The sequence below is a fragment of the Macaca fascicularis genome, chromosome 2 (genome assembly GCF_037993035.2).
Source record: "Macaca fascicularis isolate 582-1 chromosome 2, T2T-MFA8v1.1".
NCBI lineage: Eukaryota > Metazoa > Chordata > Mammalia > Primates > Cercopithecidae > Macaca > Macaca fascicularis.
Window position 1 is genome coordinate 148,688,860 of NC_088376.1, and position 20,847 is coordinate 148,709,706.

General features: G+C 49.7%; 1 protein-coding gene across 20 annotated transcripts in view; it reads right to left on the reverse strand.

The window, feature by feature from the left end:
• Positions 1 to 20,847, reverse strand: part of ATP2B2 (ATPase plasma membrane Ca2+ transporting 2) — a 382,664-nt gene that overhangs the window by 48,441 nt on the left and 313,376 nt on the right. For 10 of the 20 annotated variants that reach the window (XM_045384728.3, XM_005547808.5, XM_045384725.3 and 7 more), the window contains 7 exons: positions 17,360 to 17,485; positions 15,596 to 15,628; positions 14,386 to 14,445; positions 8,527 to 8,568; positions 7,534 to 7,692; positions 4,709 to 4,923; positions 1,125 to 1,367 (listed from right to left, as the gene is read on the reverse strand). In XM_045384728.3, coding sequence (XP_045240663.1) covers positions 1,125 to 1,367; positions 4,709 to 4,923; positions 7,534 to 7,692; positions 8,527 to 8,568; positions 14,386 to 14,445; positions 15,596 to 15,628; positions 17,360 to 17,485 — 878 coding nt within the window. The remainder of the gene's footprint in view (positions 1 to 1,124; positions 1,368 to 4,708; positions 4,924 to 7,533; positions 7,693 to 8,526; positions 8,569 to 14,385; positions 14,446 to 15,595; positions 15,629 to 17,359; positions 17,486 to 20,847) is intronic. The other 10 variants (XM_005547813.5, XM_074032979.1, XM_005547814.5 and 7 more) reach the window with 3 other exon arrangements.

A 20,847-nucleotide genomic window follows, 5' to 3' on the forward strand; every position in this document is an offset into this window, starting at 1 on the left:
TACAAACCCACCTAATCGAGAGGGTTGCAGCTGGCTCAGGGGCAGAAGGAGGAGGAGGTCAGGGCTCAGCACATTGGAAGGGTAAACAAAAAAGCTTAGCAGATCACCCAGATGCTCACGAGGCAGAAATGCTCTACATCTGGGAGCTGATGGACATCTGGATGGATGAACTTTGGGTTTCTCTTCATCCAGTGCTGGTTAATTACAAAGGGGCAACCTGTGCTTCTAAACCAGATAGGGTTTATAGCATGGTGAATCTAGGCAGCTTAGCTGACAGTAAGTTGAGAGTTTTTCTTATTAAAATGGATAATATTACTACTATTACTAACAACATCATCATCAGTGGTAGATTGTGAAAATGGCCATGATTATTCTCCTTTCTGAATCCATGTTCTTACGGTACTTCTCATCAAGAGGTGAAGTCTGTTTTCCCACTGTGTGAATCTGGGCTGGCCTCCTGACTTACATTGCCCAAGAAAATGTGGCAAAAAGTGACAATGTGGCGGTTCAGGCCTCAAGAGAACTTGCACACTTCTGCTCTCTCTTTGAGGCCTGTTGTTGCCATGTGAACAAGCCCAGGCTAGCCTGCTAGAAGAGGTGAGACCACACAGGGCAGGGATGAGCCAGCCCACCTGAGGCCATGCTAGATCAGCCTACAGTTCTGCCAAGATCAGCAGAGCTGTCCACGTGACCCCCTGCAGATGCAGGAGGAAGCCCAGCTGAGACCAGAAGAACCATCCAGCTGAGCCCAGCCTGAACTGCTGACTCACAGGACTTTGAGTGAAATACACAGGTTTGTTTCAAGCCATTAAGTTTTGGAGTAGTTTGTTATTCAGCAAAAGCACACTAATAAAAAGTTTGTGTGTGTGTGGGCAGGGGGAGTGGGGGTTCAGTGACAGGATTTAAAAAACATAATTAACAATAAAGGTTTGTCACACAAACATTACAGCAATATTAATAGTATATTAAGTCAAACAGAAACATGTTGCTTACTATCTGACCATACCAAAATATATTAGCAGGATTTGAGACTATGAATCATATTGTTCAACCTGCCCAGTACCTCTGTACCATCCCATGAATGTTGCTCCCTCTGGTGGTGGATGTGCCTGGTACCCACTTACCAGAATCTTGGTGGTGTAGGCGCTGTTGATGGCGATGGCATTGACCAGCAGCTCCATGGTCTTGGTGTTGATGGAGCTGGGGTCAGGGATCTCTTTATAGTGGACGTCACCGACATACGCCTGGACCACTGTCATGCGATTGGTGGTCAGCGTGCCCGTCTTGTCTGAGCAGATGGCTGTGGCATTGCCCATGGTCTCACAGGCATCCAGGTGGCGTACCAGGTTGTTGTCTTTCATCATTTTCTGGGAGAAGGGGCAAGTGAGAGGGCATCAGTGAAGAGAGGGGCTGGGGAGCATGGGGTGCCTAGAGGCACTGGGTAAACATGTAGTAAATAAGGCAGAGCCACCACAGCCTGCCCCTTTGCTTCCCACACTTGTAAAGGATCTTGGTTGCTGCTGTCTCCTACACCTGGGCTTCTTCTGTCTGTGCATGGCCCTTTTCTTTCTCTTTTAGTATCTGAACCATTTAAAAGACTCAATTAATTGAATTTATTAATTTGGATTATAGAAGTAATCTACATTCTTTATGGGAAAAAGGGGGAAAGATAAATAAGGTTGGTTCCTCTCTGGGTACTTTAAATATTTTTCTCTTACAGACTAACATAAGTAACTATTCCTTATTTGGTCATGAATTTTCTCAAATGTATCATCTTTCACTGGTGCCTGGCTTTCATTGTCATTTTAATTTTACCAAAAGTAAATAAATTAGGATATAGGAAAATATCTGGAAAAATATCAAAGTGTTAATGTCATTATTGCTAAATGATAGAATTATAGATTTTTATCTTTTCTATGACTAACATGTATTATCACTTGCATAATAAAAACCACACATTTCTTTAAAAAATATGTACACAAAAGGGAGAAAGAAAACATATTGACTGTTAGCTACCATGCAGAACTAGGTACATCTTGTAATCAACATCCTTTTTTTTGAAATTTATAACAAAAATGGAGTATTCCTAGTATTCCTATATGTAATATTTTCTTCTATCTGTCTTTTTTTTTCTCTCTGGCCCAACTCCACACTCATACCTTCTTCTAGGTTCTCAAACAAGTAATGCAAATGGAGTAATTCTCAAGGAAATACTGTTCTTCATGCAGGCCCTCCTGACATAGCAGCTGAATCAGATAGAGTTCTAGGCTGTGCCTAGGAATTTGATTTCCTTTATTTTGCTCCTCATTATAACTCTTTATAACCAGGGTAAAAAAGAAGTGCAGTTAGAATAATTGTAATAGAGCTTTATGTTACTAAAAATGAGTATTAGCAGGATTATATTCTTTTGCAGTTTCTCCTACTGTAACTTGTGACAATAGTAATAATAAATGCATGTTGAATGATCAACAGCAACTTGAATTTGCAACACATGTTACAGTTTGCAAAGTCTTCTCGGATGTTTTAAGAATTCTGTGGCATATGAGAAGATTCTGGTAATCCATTTTGGCAATTGAAGAAATCTAGGCAAAGTGACTGACCAGGATCACACACCTGGAGGGGTTTAAGGCCAGGATTTGAACCTATCTCCATTTAACCTCACAGCCTGGACCTTTCTATTGGGCCTCAGCCCACTTGCACTCTCTCAAGAGGGTTCATCTGTTGGGCTCAAGAATTTTTAAGTCTGTACTGTCCAATATGGTAGTCACATGTATTGTGACTATACATGTATAGGGTACTGAGCACTTGAAATATGGCTATTCTGAAGTGAAATGTGCTGTGAGTGCAAAATACACACCAGATTTAGAGGATATTATGAAAAAAATGTAAAAGTAGTAGTTCATTTATAATTATTATATTGATCACATGTTGGATTGATAATAATTTTGACATACTGGGTTAAGTACATTACATTATTAAAATCAACTTCACTGATTTCTTTTTACTTTTTAAAAATAATGTAGCTACTAGGAATTTTTCTTCTTTTTTAAAAAAATTATTTTATTTTGTAGAGATGGGGTCTCACTATTTGCCCAGGCTGATCTTGAACTTCTGGGCTCAAGCGATCCTCCTGCCTCGGCCTCTGAAAGTGCTGGGGATTACAGGCATGAATCACCACGCCTGGCCGCTACTAGGAAACTTACAATTGCACATGCGGCTCCCATTCTGTCTCTTTTTGGGCAGTGCTGATCTAAGTGGTCAGTCATCTTTGTGCTCCTGATGGTGGCTCCCAGGTCCAGGCTCACAGAGGGCACAGTCTGCCTCTCCTGTGTTGGGGTGCTCTCCTAAGTTTATCAAGTGTCTGTAAAAGTAACACTACCTAAGATGAGTGAAGGTAGTGGGTGCCAGAGATACGAACTGCAGAAGGCGCAGAGCCTAAAAGCATCTGTATATGATTCTCCCAAACGAGCTCTGTGCAACTTTCAAGGACATCCCCAGGCTCAGTGAAGTGGCTATGGAGGCCCCCTACTCATGACAGTCACCCTCTGCTGGCCCCGGGTCTCAAAGTAGCCTCTTGTTGTGACCTGTTTGGGCTTTGGTTTGTGGGGATGGAGTTTCTTTAAGAACCCTAAAACAGGAAGATGATAAGGGCCATATCTGTTACAAAGAACTGCCACTTTCTGGCACCTGTCTGGAGATCTCTTTTCTGTATGAAATTACATCGGAGAGCCCAGCCCAAATTCCAGCTTGGAAACTGATGCTCACCATGCCCTCTGGAGGCTCTGCCAATTTCTCAAGAGTGAATGCCTTGTTTATAAACATGGCCACGCCTCCACCCTCGCAGGGACATTCAGGCATGGGGCGCTGGAAACAGGAGCCCTACGCCCGGCCCTTCCAGGTGGAAAACACATGGGGCAAAGGGAAAAAATGAGACCCGGGTGTGAGAACCTGAGGGTGACCCAGTAGCATCAGACTGGCAGTGACTGGGCTCCACAGACAGCCATGGCCTGGGTGCAGTGGAGGTGCAGCTCTGCCATCAGGTAGCGCTTAGAAAGGTCCCAGTCCTTGGAAAACATTCATGACTCCAGCTCTTCATTTAACTGCTTTAAAATTTCTTATATTTTTAGCCTCTTTCCAGAGGGGAGGAGGCTTCCATGAAATCAGACTTCCTTTTTGTTTTTGGCTTACCCCTCTCACTTTAGGGAGCCACCTCTGAGATGAGTTTTACAAGCGCTACGGTTACTCGAGGGGCCTATGTCTCAGACCGCCAGACTTCTGTGTAAATTTGGTGGGGTAAGGATGAATTCTGGCTTGCACGGTGATGTCTTTACTATTTTTAAAATTTTTTTGAGTTGATTATCAATGTCTAAAAATCGTGAGTTAATACATTAAGTCCAGATTTCTGACTTCTCTTGGAAAAAGGTGACACAATGTGACAATGCCGGGTCTGCACCCCTGCAAGACGGCATGTGACTGGGCTGAATAACAGCTGCCTCTTCAGCCAGGGTATGGCTCTCTGGTTTGCCACAGGCCCCTGGACTCTATGAAAGCGTCAGAATTTTGGGGTCCTGCATACATTCTTTTGAGCTCCCAGGGGGTCTATGGGCTTCTTCGTTCATCTCCCAACCCCAGCTCCGGCCCCAGTGATCCCCCAGGCCCTCGGCTGCAGCTGCATCAGTCGGCTGGTCCTGCTCTCCTCCCCTCTCACCTTCACTGAGTAGGCCAATGATATGGTGACGGCCAGAGGGAGCCCCTCGGGCACGGCGACCACCAGCACCGTCACGCCAATGATGAAGAACTTGACAAAGTACTGCACGTAGACAGGCGTGCACTCAGGCAGCCACGGCTTCTTGTTGACCACGAAGGTGTCCACGGTGAAGTACAGAACCAGGATGATCACTGTGATTGCTGACATCACCAAGCCTGCAATACGAGGGACACATGCTCGAGGGGTTCCAGGCAGTGGAGGCCGTGGGTGGTGTGGACCAAACCTTTGGCTGAAAGAGCTCTGGGTCAGGCTGACCCCAGCTCACCTCCCAGCTCTGCCACTCCTTGCTTTGTGACCTGTGGCAAGTTCTTGAGACCTTGATCCTCACCAAGCCTCAGTCTCCTGCTCTGTACAATGGGGATGCATATTTCCTCCCCAGGATTTTGTAAGGCTCAAATGTGGTAATGCATGCAAAGTGCCCAGTATAGTGCTCAACACATAGTAGGTATTCCGACACATAGTAGGTGCTCAAGAGATGTGTGCCAAGTGACTGTGTGAATAAATGGAGGAATGGTTTGCATAGAGCTTTCACACAATAATGATGTAAAGTTGGTATCATTTATTTATTCATTTATTTGACAAATACCTTTTGAGCACCTATGACACGCCAGGCACATCTTAGTTCCTTGTTTGGGAACTAAGGACACAGCAGTAAAGAAGATAAGAGTTCCTGCCCTTGAAGAGCAGACATTCTAGAGGAGGAGGAAGACAAGAAACAAAAAAACAAATACATGAACAAGACAATTTCAGATATGGCTACACACTGTGAAGAAAAAGGCTGGGATGATGTGATAGAAAGTGACACTGGGGGAGGGGGAGGTAGGGAGTGGTTACTTTAGCTAGAGTGGCCAGGGAAGGCTTCTTGGAGGAGGTGATATTTGAGCAGACACCAGTTGCATGGTGACCTAGGGAAGAACATTCTATGTAGAGGAAACAGCAGGTAGCTATTTTTCAGATGAAGAAACTGAGGCTCAGAGAGGGGAAGTGACTTGCTTGCAGCCACAGGCGAGAAAAATGCTGTAACTGTAGGAATGCAGCTGGGAACCTGTCCTGATCCCCTGGGGGTTCCTCTTGCTAGTTTAGCATGCCCATCCCCTATCTGCTACAGGTGCTACTGCAGGTGCTGTGGAGACTGCTCACACCCACAGCCTCTGACAGAGGAGAAGCCTGCTGAGGTGACTGGGTCTGCTTGTCGGGAAGGGCCTGGGAATGCACTCCCATCTCAACCTGATGGCCAACATCCAGCGGCTGACGTGTTAGTCCCAAAGCCCAGCCATCTGCTTTGAGGTAGGACAGACCCTAGAGTTCTGGGCAGCATGGACTTCATCCTGAGGACAGTGAGAGTCATGGAGGAGGCTTGAGCAGAGGAGGGCAGGGATGGATTTGGGTTGCTCCAGAGCTCCCAAGGGATCGGGAGAGGCTGGGAGTTCTCTGGAAATCTCAGTTGTCCCTGGCTTCTTCCCTAGCCTGGACCTGTGCCCCTTGCGGGTCTCACCTGAGAGCACCCTGTCAATAGATCTCCTGCTTACTCATCTCAGGGAATTCAGCCCAAGAGAGAGGCAGAGATGGGCTGTGAACCCAGGAGTGCTTGACTGTGAACTCCATTCTTGGCAGGGCTGAGGTGCAGGAGGGAGAAGAGTGAGGACTTTGAAGGCCACGGGGTTGTTCTCATCGCTTAGTTCCTGGCCCTGTCAGTGCCATGTTTCCATGGAGTCTTCTGCCTATGGTGGTGGCGATGGTGGGATAGAGGATAGAGGAAATCCCTGAGCCCATAGCTCTCTACCCCCACCTCCAGCTGCAGAGCCTCAGAGCCGGCACCATCCCTGTCTGACAGTTGAAGGGGCGGGAAGCCAAGCTCCCAGCAGCCAGGAGCTGTCACCAGGCCCCCAAGTTTAAATATAGACAGCCAAGTCTGTAATCTGCTTCTCTTCCCCACGCGGTGGTATCTATAATTAGAGCTGGGGAGACAGCCACAAAGGATCGAGCAGCCAGGTGGGAAGGCCTTGGTGTTTGCTACCTCCTTACCCGGGAGGGGAAGCCTAGGCCATGCCAGAGGGTCAGGGGCTCACTTTGCAGCTGGGCCAGCGGGGCTCTTACCAGCCATCACCTGCAGTTACCACTTTAGTTGGGATGCCCAGTTTGTTGTGCTGGGGCTCAGACCATGGGCTTCTCCCTGGGCTCCTGGAACTGTCCCTCAACCTCTTCAGTTTTTCCTCTGCACTGTGGCCAGGGTGGTCATGATAAAGCCCAAACCCATTCCTGTCTTCCTCTGCTCAAGTCTCTTCTATGGCTCCCACTGTCCTCAGGACAAAGTCCGTGTTGCTTGGAACTTCAGGCCCTGCCCCTCTCCAGCTGCTGCGCCTGCCAAGTGCTAATGCCTTGTATGCAGAGTCTCCTTTAACTCCCACAGCAATCTGTGAAGTGGGGACAGCTATTATCCTCATTTTACAGATGAGGATACGGAGGCTCAGAGCTAAGAGAAGTTACTTTCCTCAGTTTTCACAGCCGTTGCCGGACAAGAATGCAGGCCATCTGCTACCAGAGCTTGGGCTTTGAGCTTCACTCTTCTGTATCACTGAGTGCTAATGGAGTGCCTACTGTACACAGGACTCAAACTGGGTGCTGTGGTAGAGAACGGTGGGCTTCAGGCACTCATTCAAGCCCCCCACTTTGCAGATGAGGTAACTGAGAGTGAGCTTGGGGCAGAGCTCTGCCTGGGGTCCCCCTGTGAGCCCTGTCCCTTGCCTCCCACCTGCTGCACTCACCTGCTTTCCCAATCTGCACAGCCAGCTTGGTGAGCTTGCCCTGAAGCACGGACTTCTCCTTCTTGTGCATGCTGGCCTTCTTCCTGTCGTCAGCGTCGCCGCCCTCGGCACTCTTGAGGGGCTGCATCTCCATGGCGGCTGCCCCGTCCTGCTGTTTGGCTGCAGGGGGCAGATCACGCACATGCACACACACAGACACATAGACACACACATGCAGGTCAGCCCACAGGGTGGAGACACTGGCGCCCACCCCTGCCTGCCCAGGGGAAGTGCTGACTGCCCGGACTGAGCCCCGCATGACTGGTGCAGAAGTCCTGTGATGGGGGGCCTGGCTCTTCCAGCTGGAGCTATGGATCCCAGTGGCACTGACTGCCTCAGACCTGGAATCTGGGACACAGCAGGGACTGATGCTGTTACCCTGGATCCCCCTCTCAGCCTGAACAAGCCCGTGGGTCCTACCCCAGGTGGTCCCTTGTCCTTTCCCACATTCAGACAAGATAGACAGGCTTGGGCTCTACCCAGCTGGTCCTTGGGACCTGTTGTGGGATATTAAGTAGCCACTAGACAGGAGGGACAAAAAAGGAGACTTAACATGTAAAACAGGGCGGCCACGGGAGCCAAGTCACTATCCCAGTTGGCGTGGCCTCTTCATGCAGGATGGACTGGAGGGCCCGTGACCCTTTTGGACAGAGACTGAGCCAAACTCCCTACCCCTCAACCTCTAAGGATCTCAAAATCTTCTGCTGATGGTCAGCAGAGTTCAAAGGCTAGGGAGATGCTGGCCTGTGGGCGTCCCCCTCCTCACCGGTGGACACCTCTTTATTTGGCCTGGCACCATGAGAATCACAGCTACACCCCCAACGTCCTCAGACACCTGTAGGAGTGGATGTGTCTGCCTCTGGCCCCCGCTAGTCCCTGTCTCTGGTGTGACTCTGAGAGCTGGTGGGGAGGGGCCTCAGGGACCACAAATGCCGGTTAATCCAAAAGGGTTACCTTTGCTCTGGCTGGCGTCCACATTGCCATCCTGCATTTTACCTACACGACAAAGAATTTTAACAGACAACAGAGAACAGACAACACATGGTCGGTCATCACGAAGACGCAACAGGCCACGGACATTAATGTCACAGATGGAGGGAGGGCGGTGCTGACTGCATCCCTTTGTGTGGGGATGCGGGCTGGGGAGGGCCCTGAAGCAGAAGCAGGCCTGGCCACAGCCTTAGCTGTGGGGCTTGCCAGCTGGGCAACTCCTGATCCTCTAGGGGACTCAGGAGGGAGATTTCTGCTGGAATACTTTTGGCCCTTAGTGTGTTACAGATCAAAGGGCAGTATCAGAGGGTGCAGGGGACTAGAATCTGCTGGAGGAGGCGCAGAGAAGCACTCAGGCCCCCATACCAAGCCTTTTGTGACTTATTTGGTGTTTTCTGGGTTGAAAGAAGGCCAAGGGAAACTTGTTCAGTTACATCCTTTTCATTTTCCCATAAAAGAAAACATGCAGACGAGAGAGGAGGGAGGGAGAGAGAGAGAGAGAGCAGAGAGAGAGAGAGAGAGAGAGAGAGAGAGAGAGAGAGGACAGTGTTTCTAGAATGGAGAGGAGTTTGGGTTTGGACAAGGCACTCAGGTCAGTGTGTTCCTTAGTTCTGGGCTTCAAGAGGGATGATCTTTCTCCTTCTCCTTCTGAAGAGTGTGAAGCCACCCAGGGATGACCCCTTGCCCAATGCCCCTGAGAGTGACCAGAGCAAAGAGTGAGCAGGGGTCCCCATGGTGGTATACAAGGGACCCCAAGTGTGGCTGGGTTCTTGGTGAAGTGCCCTGGTCCCCAATGGGGGTGCTGACCTCTTGGTAGGGGTATGGCTCAGGCTAAAGCAGCAGGCTAAGTAGTGTCAGTGGGCACCCCCTTCCATATCAGGGCTGGTGCTGCATCTAGGGCCCCCTCACTCATCAGAGCTGCCTGGGAGGATCCCACTCCAGCCTTGGCCAGGAACTTGTGGGCTGGGTGTGCAGTGTGGGCACTGGAGGCCTCTGTGTCTTGCCTAGCACACCTGCCTTCACCAGCACCCTCTCATCCCATCCACTGGGCCTGCACACTCACCCGGAGCTCTGCCTGCTCTGCCTACAGGCCTTGCCCCCTCGGGATGGGTCTGAGAAGTTTGGCCACCCATGGATGATGGCTGCAACGGTGATTCTACCAGCTCACATTCCAGGACAACCCGCCATGTGCTGGGCATACACATAGGCTCCGAGATTCCATCTAATCCTCACTACAGCCTCACCTATGAAGGGTGTGCTTGTATTATACCCATTTACAGATGAGAAACTGAGGCTCAGAGAGGGAGATGAGCTGCTTGGGTCTCAGTGGGTAAATGGAGAGCTGGCCCCAAAGTGTGTGCCTACTTCCGTCCTGCCATTGTTTCTCCAGAAGCTGCCGTCAGGGAGACCATGGACACCCCTCAACCCCACTGAGTCCAGGGGAGGGAAGTTGAGGTGGCACTGCTAGGGCAGGGTTCCCCTGAAGTCTTCATTCCGCCACCAACTAGCTTCTGGCTTTATATCTCCCAACTTCATCAGCTTCCACTTTCATAAAACAGGATGAGACATTCACCTCCCAGAGTGCCCCAGTTACCTTCATAACAACCACTTGCACGGTTCAGCCTTTTGCAGTTTCAAAGGGCTTTTGCAAGTGTCATCTCTTGTCAGTCTTCCCAGTATCCCTGCAAGGTGGGGCAGGAGGGATTTTCATCACTCTCATTTTATAGATGGGGAAACTGAGGCCAAGGGAAGTTCAGAGACAGCCTGCATTTAGGAGCATCCTCGGAATAACCCCATGGCTGCAGGATTAGTTCATCACTGTCACTGTGCCCACTTTCTGGGTGACTCAGAGGGGAGAAGTGGCTTCCCCGAACCTCGCCCAGCACTGTCTGTCCAAGGGCAAGTGCAGAGCTGTCCCCATGGCCTCCCATGGCAAAGGATCAGTTGCCCACCCTGGGCTTTAAAGTGAAAGATCCCCTGTGTCTCTATTGTAAAATTCTTGCTGCTGGATTAAAAAACACAAGAGAAAAAAGCTTTTTAGAGTAAGCAGGAATGAATGACAACAATTATTTTTATTTTCTAAAATAATTTTACTGACTGGGCTCAGGGGCACCAGGGGACTCCACTTCAATAGTTGGTTTTAGAAGGCTCAAAGGGGCCTTTATTTGCATTGCATATTATCAGATGCAATAGCCAGTGTGTGCACTCATTAAGCGCAGCTAGCAATTTCCTCTTTTATTTCCATAGTGAACACGTGGTCAGAAAAATAATCACCAGTGCATATGCTGGAGGAAGGGAAGGATGTTCTGGGAGTGCTGAGGCACAGATGGCCTGGTTTCTCAGAAGCGAGGGACTTATTTGGGGCTCTCCTGGCCAAATTGGTGTTCGCCTGGCCCTGAACTACGGTGGAACAGCCAGCTTTGGCCCCATGTGGGATCTGGAGATGGGCTGTATTTCAGGAGAGCTAGGAATGGGGTCCAAGATGGGGCCCTCAGGTGGGGTCTCAGAGGCCCTTCTCTGTGTCTGGAATCAGATGCAGCTTTTCCAAATGTGTCTATTCTCTCTGTGCGTCATAAGGGGCATGGGTGTGAAGTGCATGGATTGGGAGGATTCCTGGTTAGCTGACCTGATGCATAAGTTCTGGGGAGACAGACTACTAGCTGGGAGACTTGGTAAGTACCACTTCTCTTCCCTGTGCCTCTGTTTTCTCCTCTGTGAAATGGGCCGATGTCAACTAAGGTGATGTTTATGAAAGACACTGGAAAGCACTGTGTGAATGTTGGGAGTTAGTAATGATGTATTATTATTGTTGCCCAGGCTGGAGTGCAGAGGCATGATCTTGGTTCACTGCAACCTTGAACTCCTGGGCTCAAGCGATCCTCCTACTTCAGTTTCCTGAGTTGCTGGGAATATAGATGTGTGCCACTATGACCAGTTAATTACATTTTTTTTTTTTTTGGTAGAGATGTGGTCTAACTATGATGTCTAGGCTGGTCTCAAACTCCTGACCTTAAGCGATTCTCTTGCTTCGGCCTCCCAAAGTGTTGGGATTACAGGCGTGAGCCACTGTGCCCAGCCCATGATGTATAATTGTTTTTTCTTTTTTGAGACAGAGTCTCACTTGGTCTCCCAGGCTGGAGTGCAGTGACGTGATCTCGGCTCACTCTAAGCTCCGCTTCCTGAGTGCAAGCAATTCTCCTGTCTCATCCTCCTGGGTAGCTGGGATTACAGGTGCCCACCACCATGACCAGCTAATTTTTTTTTTTTTTGTATTTTTAGTAGAGACAGAGTTTCACCATGTTGCCCAGGCTGGTCTCCAACTCCTGACCTCAAGCAATCCACCCAGATTGGCCTCCCAAACTGCTGGGATTACAGGCGTGAGTCATTGCGCCCGGCCTCATGATGCATAATTAAATGTGATTATAACTATGATTACAGGTCATGTATTACATAGTGACACACTAGTAAATGTAAAAGAAAAATAACTAAATAATAATGGCAATCATAACGCTTCCAAGATGAATGGACCACACCCATCTTTTAGTTGGGGGGTTGGGGGAGCAGGGGCAAAGGGAAAAATTATCATTTTTTTTTCCATATCCAAGTCATTGCGATTTGGCTCAGAGGAAGGAGGGGAAAGAACACTGAATTCCCTCTCAGTCGGCAAGGTTCCTTGAGCCTCTCACTTGTAACGTGCTCTCACCTGGAGTCTGGAAAGCCTGTTAAAACGCAGATTTCCTTCAGTTGGTCTGGGGTGGGGCCTAAGATTCTGCATTTCTAAGGAGCTCCCAGGTGATGCGCAGGCTTTGGGTCCTGTGATCACATTTTGAATGGCAGTGGCTTAGAGCATTATTTCCCAGAGTATGTTATGGGTCAAATCAGCCTAGGAAACTCTGTGTGACTCTGGAACTTTCCCCCACACACCAGCATATTCAAGGCTCTGAGCAGTCCTGTAACCAGGACTAATTCTGTAACCAGGAAGAGACCAATTCAATCCAGTGGTTCTTAAACATCTTTGACGGCAGAATCCTTTCCTTGGGGTGAAGACCTCTTAACATCGTTGTGAAACTTACAAGACACACTCCATTGGGAAATCCTGGATCAGGAGGAGAAGCACACACTTTAGAGCCAGCCAGGTCTGGGTTTTGGGTTCAAATCCCAGCTCTGCTACTTTCTAGCTCTACGACCTTAGGCTAGTGTCTTGGTCTCCTTGAGCCTCAGTCTCCTCATCTTTAAAGTGGGGACAATAAAACCTGTATCATGGGGGTGTCAGGAGGATTAAATGAGATGGTGAACATGCAATGCTTTCAACAGTGCTTGGTATACAGTAGGTGGTAGAGAAATGAACGTTTCCTGCAGTTTCTCTAGGTATATTTGGGGTTTTCCGCTGCAGTTTGGAAGTGAAACTGCCCTTTTTATCTGGGACTAGCCAGCCTGGATGGGGTCTGTATGTTCACAAAGCTCAGCAGGCTCACTGCCGGGGGAAGTGGGTGCCCCTCCAGGTTCCTTCTCTCTCAGCCATGGGTTTGCCCACATGGGTTCTCCTTGTTACCCTCAGCCACCCCTCCCTGAGGCATGACACCTCCCACTCCCCAAGCTGTCCTCCTTCCTCCTCCTGTGCCTGAAATAGACCCACATCAGAATTAGTCCTTCCTGGCAAGGCACTGCTCAGAGAAGTGCCTTACTCAGCCCCGACACCTACTAGGTACTTCTATCTTTGGTCATTTTGAATGCAGGTGGCTTGGGCAGAGGTCTAGGGCAGGGGATGGGAGGCTGCGGGGAAGAAGTCTCCATATTATGCAGGAGTGGTGAGGAGTGAATGATATGATATAATGGATGAGAAACCCATAGCCCAGTGCCCAGTATGCAGAGACGGTGGGAGAAAGATTTTCCCCTGCCCTCGGCTCCTCTGGGGCAATGTTTTCATGATGGAGCCCTAATGGCTCTCAGCAGTTCAGGAGTAGCCTGGGGGACTATTATGTTACCTAATTTGAGGGTGGGGGTGGTATCTGAGTAAACAGAAGCCTTGTCTATTGCTCTGGAACCAGGAGGGGATAGAAATCCAAAATCTTCTGAAGGCTTTGGGGCGAGTGAATGGAATTCCTTCCTGCCTGTGTGTCAGGAGGTTAAGATGCAGACCCCAGTACACAGTGGCAACCCCTCTCCCCCACCCTCCACCCCAAGACCCAGGACAAATGCTCCAGCACAGGCAACAGCAAGAAACACCAGTCCACATCCGAGGGACAGAACCAGGCCCGAGCCCAAGCGAACCCCCTGCCCGTTGGCTCCATGAAAGAGAAGAGGAAGAACTGTTTACTGGTGGCTCAGCCATGCTACGGGACGGGGTCAAGGAGCTGAATCCTGGCCTGGGTCCCCTTGCCTCGAGGAAATTTTAGAGTCGAGGAGTAGAGCCTTTGCTGGGGACCCAGATGCCAGCTTCAGCCCAAGCCCTGATCCCAGGCCTTCTTCCCAAAGCCAGGGCCAGGAATACGCTTAGGAGAGGGCCACGCCAGGTGGGATGCTGCTTCTTGGGAGCCAATCCGAAGCCAAAGTCTTGTCTCTTGTCTGGGCTCCATGGGGGTCAACGGCCCGGCAGGAGCCAGCACCTTTTTGGCAGCTGCAAGGCTGACAAGGTGCAGAGCTGACTCCCCGGCTGTGGCTCCTGTCTTAAGCGCCTGCCCCATGTGAGAGGGTGACTGTCCCAGCGGCCCATGCACATCCGAGATCTGTGCAGTCCAGAACAAGGAAAGAAAGCCCAGAGTTGGGGTGGGGGTGAGAGACGCCCATCCAACCACGACCAGGAGCTCGCCGTGGGAGACATACCATTGACTAGGCTGGCATTCGCACTATCTGCAGCATTTGAAGCTGCCGCACCGTCTGTTGCTGCAGGGGGGTGGGAGGGATGGAAAATGCAGTGTCACAATGGAGAAAAGCAACAACAACAAAGACATGAACCAACTTGCAGGGAGATAACATGACTCTATTCTTAAAAAAAAAATTCTCCGTTGGAAACCAAGAAACTCAAATTTGGGGTGGGGGTGAAATGTTCCATAGAGATGCCGCAGAGGTCAAGGGGAGAAACTCAGACATGGAGGGGCTTTCAAATAAAGCATGGTGGATGACCAGGGCAGTTAGGTGGGATGGTGCTGGTCTGTGCTGAGGTCTGGACCCTGCTGGTCCAACCAGTCAAGAGAGTCCCCTGGCAGAGAGGGCTTCATGAAATGAGGGGATTTGGCTGCCCACTGGGGGCCAGGAGTGGAAAAAGATTCACCAGGCAGTGCAGCGTGGGCATGGACCACTCAGAATGAGTATTCTCCATGACCACCATCTCCATGCATCAGGGTGTTCTGGCAGAACATTTGCTAATGGTGATGACTTTGACTTAATTGGATTCATGCCCTTGATTCAGGCCACTGCCTCTTTCCTTAACCGGCACTCCAGACTGCTTTGGGAACTCTCATGTGAGATGCCCCCCAAATTTAAAAGGTGACATCAAGCATATTGCATTTTGTATATGGGACAGAAAAGGCACTAGTGAATTTTTCTTAATTTAGAAATTAAAAGTGATATGAGATGGCTAAATTCACACCTTTTGCTCTTTCTTGGGGGTGGGGAATAGTGTTCTATGGGCAGGAAGAGGTCCCCCTGGGTGAAGCACACAGTTGCATGAGGGCATGGGCTCCCCGGGGGTGCTGGTGGGGAGAGCAGGGCCTGGGGAGGGGGGCCCTGTGATGATGAGCAAGCTTTGCATGCTGGTATGCAGGGCTAAGAGTGATGTAGAGATGGTGGTGGTATCACTTGGCATTGGCCGGTAGGGTGAGGAACTGTAAAGGCAAGAGGGTGGAGTGGGGTGTTGGCTTGTCCCACAGGGCTGGCATCACACGAGGGCACAGAGGAGGGTCTGGGGGGTAGAGCCACCCACAGGCATGTGGCCTACTCCAGCTGTGTGCTGGTGGTCTAGGGGCAGGGCCCAATGATCAAAGCCTGCTGCTATTTCTAAAAGCCCATCTACCCTGAGGGTGTCTTACTGTACCTGGTAGCTGAAGGCCATCCCCCTTCTTCACACCTGTGTGATGATTTTTGAGACATATTAATGAAGGAGAAGCACACAGCCTCATCTGCCCATACGTGCGCACACACACACAGAAACACACACATGTGCATACACACATGGCCATACACCTAGGGTCATCCTGAAATGGGGACATGTGGTGGGCTCTAAGCAATGTTCCTAGTGGAGGTGATGGGATGGGAGGGCAGAGGGGGCCCAGCTGAGGCCATGCTGCTCATGGTGGCCTGAGATGCTGGGCTGCTCCCCCAGGCTTCCTCTGCCACGTTCCCTCCACATTCCACCATCTTCTTTCCACATGAGGCTATTTTTCTGACATCTCCATCTCATTGGAGTGCAGGTGAATGCTCAGCGAAGGACCCTGAACTGTGCTTCTGGGGCAGTTGAGGCTTGTCTTCCTACTGGCATTTAAAAACCACAGATCTGGCCCACAGAAGAGTATGGGGGCACCTTCCCCTCACCCAAACCTCAGTGAGGTGAAGACAATGGGTACAGGCTGCTGCATCCTGCCTACCTGCTCAGATCTGCCTAACTGCTGTCATTGTGGAATAGGGCTCAGCCATCCTGACCACAGATTCAAACCCAGTATGTGCACACTCTCCTTATGTCCTCTGGGACTCTTGGTCAGGACTCTTTCCTCAGTTTCAGCCTCAGCACCCCTTTACTTTCTCCAGCCTTCTAATTTCTCAGAACACAGCTCAGCTCCATTGTTCGTGCTGGAGGGGCCACCATCATCTTAGGGGACCCCCTAGAAAATGGGTTTTGCCTTCAGGAACAAGTAATCTTCAATCTTGACCTAAGCTCTGTGCCTGATTGGCACAGAGAGCTGGAGGGAGCAGGGCTGCCCCTAAAATGCAGGGGGTGGGGGCATCTGTCCTCTTATCTCCCTTCTGGGATTCTAGAAGTTCTGAATGTCACAGATCCTCCTCTAGAGCTTAAGGAAGGAGACAAAAGACTGAAAATGTGAAAGGGGGGCTATCTTTGAGATTAAGTGTGGTGACAGGTAAGGAGTCAGCTGTGCTGGGACTAGAAGCCTGGGCCTTTGGATTTGGGCCTGGCCTGACGAGACTTGAGCTTTTTGTGTGAGCAACTCTCCCTCTGTTCTGAGAGACAGTTTTAGCCTGGGTGGTCAGCCTGCTGCATTTAGGAGACCCCAGTGAATAAGGAATCTTATTTTCAAGGAAGAGGAAGAACTAGAACTCAGATAAGATGGCAACACTGGAGAGCAAACTCATAATGGTTGATTTGGAGTCATGCATCTGGCTGCCTTTCCCAGAATCTCCTCTGTCCATGTCTTGGATGAATCTATGCTGGGTGGATTTTCAGTTCTGTTCAGTGGAGTTGACAATATTGGAAGGAATATGCTTGGGTGGGGATTTCTACTCAATACTGGAGTAATGATGGGACCAATTGATGCTGGCTGTTTCTACCACTTGAGGCTGGAGACTCAACAACATGGTCAGCATCCTTGGCCTGGCCCAGAGGGGAAGGAGGGGCCTCCATGACATGATTGGACAAGACAGAGACTGGGACAAGACCTGGAGATGGAACAGACAGAGCCTACCTGGCCCATGCAGGCCTTAAGGATGCAGGAGGTGGTGGCTGTCAGCACAGGGTGTGGACATAGAAGGCACTCAATAACTATTTTGTTGAGTGAACAAATAAACAAACAAAAAAAAATGTGGCCTTAAGAGCTCCTCTCCTGGTCTGCAAAGGAATTAGGCTTACCTTTTTTGTCTTTCTTCTCTTCCTCTTCACCACCTGCCCCCAGCAGGGTAAAGATGATGCCAGTCTGAGAGTTCACACCCACAGCAGTCACCAACATCCGTCCTGAGCCCTCCATCACGTGGGTCCCTGGGAAAGGAGACAAAAGCCAAGTTACTATTGCACAGTTGAAGCCCTCTCCCCAAAGGAGTGAAAAAATGTGGTCTCAGTCAGCTCCTGGCTCTTTGCCTGCTGAGGTCATGAGGTATCACCTATGGTTAAGATTCACACTGTATGTGTGGTGGGCCCTTTCAAGATGCTTTCACCTCAGGACACTGCTGGGGTGGAAACACTGCTATCTATCAGTTCTCAGGTACCCCAAACATCTCCAGGCCCACCACCTACTACCTGCCCTGGAGGGTCACTTCCTCCTTCTGTCTCCTTCTCCCCACTCCTCTCCCACCCTTACAGACGTAGACATCAAACTCCAGGAGTGTTATCAGTGTCCGTGATGCCACTACACACATTACAAAAATCACAGAATTTTTTCATATCACTTTACAGCTATTGCAGCATTGTTGTTGCTCATCTCTATTTTATAAATAAAGTGGTTATGTGACTGCTTGCCAGATCTTGTTATTCAGTGTTCTAATAAAGTACACTCATTACTATACCACATATTTTTTTCTACTTTATGCCAATATAATTGGTTTCCTTTGTGATCTCAGTGGGATCTTCCGGGACCCCACGCATTTCATTTTACGCATTTCAAGGCTTTATTTGGAGTAGGAGTGGCACACGATGACACCAGACTACTCCAGGGGTCTATGCTGCAAGAAAGGTTAAGAACCTCTTTCCTAGAACTTTAGATTTCTCAAACTGGGTTCCAAGGGCCCTGAAATTCTTTCCAGGGGCTGGAAGGGTGGCTATTCGGGGGTGAAGGAGGCCTTTGGTCAGGGTGGCTCTACTTCTATTTGTTTTATCATTGGGGCTTCAGTGTCAGCTTTTGTTTCATGAAAGAGTCTCGTTGCTGCTTGCAAGCAGCCTCTCCACCATGCAGGCTCAGAGAGCAACTTGTCCAACAGCAAGCAAGGGCTTCAGAGGGAGGATAAGCTGCACAGGGGGAAGAAATGTGGTCTATACACTCAATGGAGTATTATTCAGCCTTAAAGAGAAAGAAACTTGAACAGGCTACAACATGGATGAATCTTGAGGACACTGCAGTAAGTGAGCCAGCCACAAAAGAACTATAAGTACCATATGATTCCACCGGCATGAGGTCCCCAGAGTCATCAACTTCAGAGACAGAAAGTAGAATGGTGGGTGCCAGGGGCTGGGGAAGGGAAATGAAAGTTAGTGTTTAATGGGTGCAGAGCTTCAGTTTGGGAAGATGAAAAGACTTCTGTGGATGGATGGCGGTGACGGTTGCACAACAACGTGAATGTACTTAATGCCATTGAACTGTACACTTAAAAGTGGTTAAAATGGTAAATTCTAAGTTATGTGTATTTTACTATTAATATAATTTTAAAAATTGGAAAAAAAGCCCACTGAAGCCATGGCCTCACTGGGGAAGCAAAGATGACCCCAGGAGGACAGCTGGGACCCAGTCTGGGAAGTGAACGGCAGCTACGCCCACCCAGTTCTAGCAGCGAGAGAATGCGGCACTGCTGATCCTTTGTCCTTTGACTGGTGCTGGAAGAATCTGGATCCTGGAAGGTTGGCTCTCCAGGCACACATTTTTTTTCCCGTTTTTATTTTTTGCTACTCTGGGTAGAAAGCTGTATACCATGCGGGACACACTACCTTCTCAGATGGGGGAGTAAGAATTCCACCCTGGCCTGGCCGGACAGTGTCACAGAGGCCTTGACAGGCACGACAGTGACTCTCTGACATGCCATGCCTTGCTTCTTGAACTCACTTCTGCTTTTTTTTTTTTTTTGAGACGGAGTCTCGCTCTGTCGCCCAGGCTGGAGTGCAGTGGCACGATCTCTGCTCACTGCAAGCTCTGCACCCCGGGTTCACGCCATTCTCCTACCTCAGCCTCCCGTGTAGCTGGGACTACGGGCGCCTGCCACCACGCCGGGCTTATCTTTTTTTGTATTTTTAGTAGAGACGGGGCTTCACTTTGTTCGCCAGGATGGTCTCGATCTCCTGATCTCGTGATCCACCGGTCTCAGCCTCCCAAAGTGCTGGGATTACAGGCGTGAGCCACCACGCCTGGTCCACTTCTGCTTTTTAGAGTTCTCCTTTCTGTCGCCTTGAGACTGGGTGCCACTTCTTCCTGTTTTCAGCATAACTTATCTCTCGCTGTGTTTTGGTTTGCTTCAGATTTGAAATCTATGTCAGGAAACTCATTAGGATTGTATCTAAAATAAGGGTTGAGGGGTTCTGAGTCAGGACCTAAAGAGCTTTCCTTAAGCAAGGAATCTGTTTCACTTTTTAAGTGGCGTCATCCACCTTGTCCCTTTCCTTGTAGGATCTGAGTGATATCCCAATGTTGTGTGTGTGCACGCCTGTGTGTGTGTGCATGCTTTTGTGTGTGTGTGTGTGTGTGTGTGTGCGAGCAACAATCTAGCCTCTTGGTCTGTAGGATCTCAGGATCTCAAAGGGCTTTACAGAGAGACAGACTCTCCAGTGATTCCTTTCAGGCAGGTAAATGTCAGCCTTTCCATGAATAGATGCAGAAACCAAGTCACCAAGGCTCACAGAGGGGGCGTGCAGAACCCAGATTCTCAGAGGGCAAGCTCTTTGGCCATTCCCAGGACAGAAAGACAGTGCTTTTATTTTTTCCTCTTGGCAGGGCACAGTGGGGACCACAGAATGAGCTCAGACATTAGCTCCAGGCTGAGCAGCCCAGGCCTGGTGACTTCTCATCACAGGCAGACTCTGGAGCACCCCACCCTGCTCTGTCACCCTGCTGAGGCCCAATAACAGGGCCTTGTTTATTTTTTTATTTTTTTTTTTTTTATTTTTTTTTTTTGAGACGGAGTCTCACGCTGTTGCCCAGGCTGGAGTGCAGTGGCGCGATCTCGGCTCACTACAAGCTCCGCCTCCCGGGTTCCCGCCATTCTCCTGCCTCAGCCTCCTGAGTAGCTGGGACTACAGGCGCCCGCCACCGCGCCCAGCTAATTTTTTGTATTTTTAGTAGAGACGGGGTTTCACTGTGGTCTCGATCTCCTGACCTTGTGATCCGCCCGCCTCGGCCTCCCAAAGTGCTGGGATTACAGGCTTGAGCCACCGCGCCCGGCCGGGCCTTGTTTATTATAATAACTTGCTGACAAGATGCCTCCGTGGGCACCGGCTTGGCTTGTTAGGGTGCCAGGAGGAGAGGTTGTTATGTATCAGCATTAGACAGATAAGAAACTGGGGTCTCATGGTAGGTATCACCGGAGACTCTTCAAAGGAGAGGAAGGAACACTACATTGCATTCACAGGGCACAGAAAGCAGTAACAGCCACCCAAGCTGACCTCCTGTATAAGTAGAACACCTACTGTGTGCAGGGCACGTA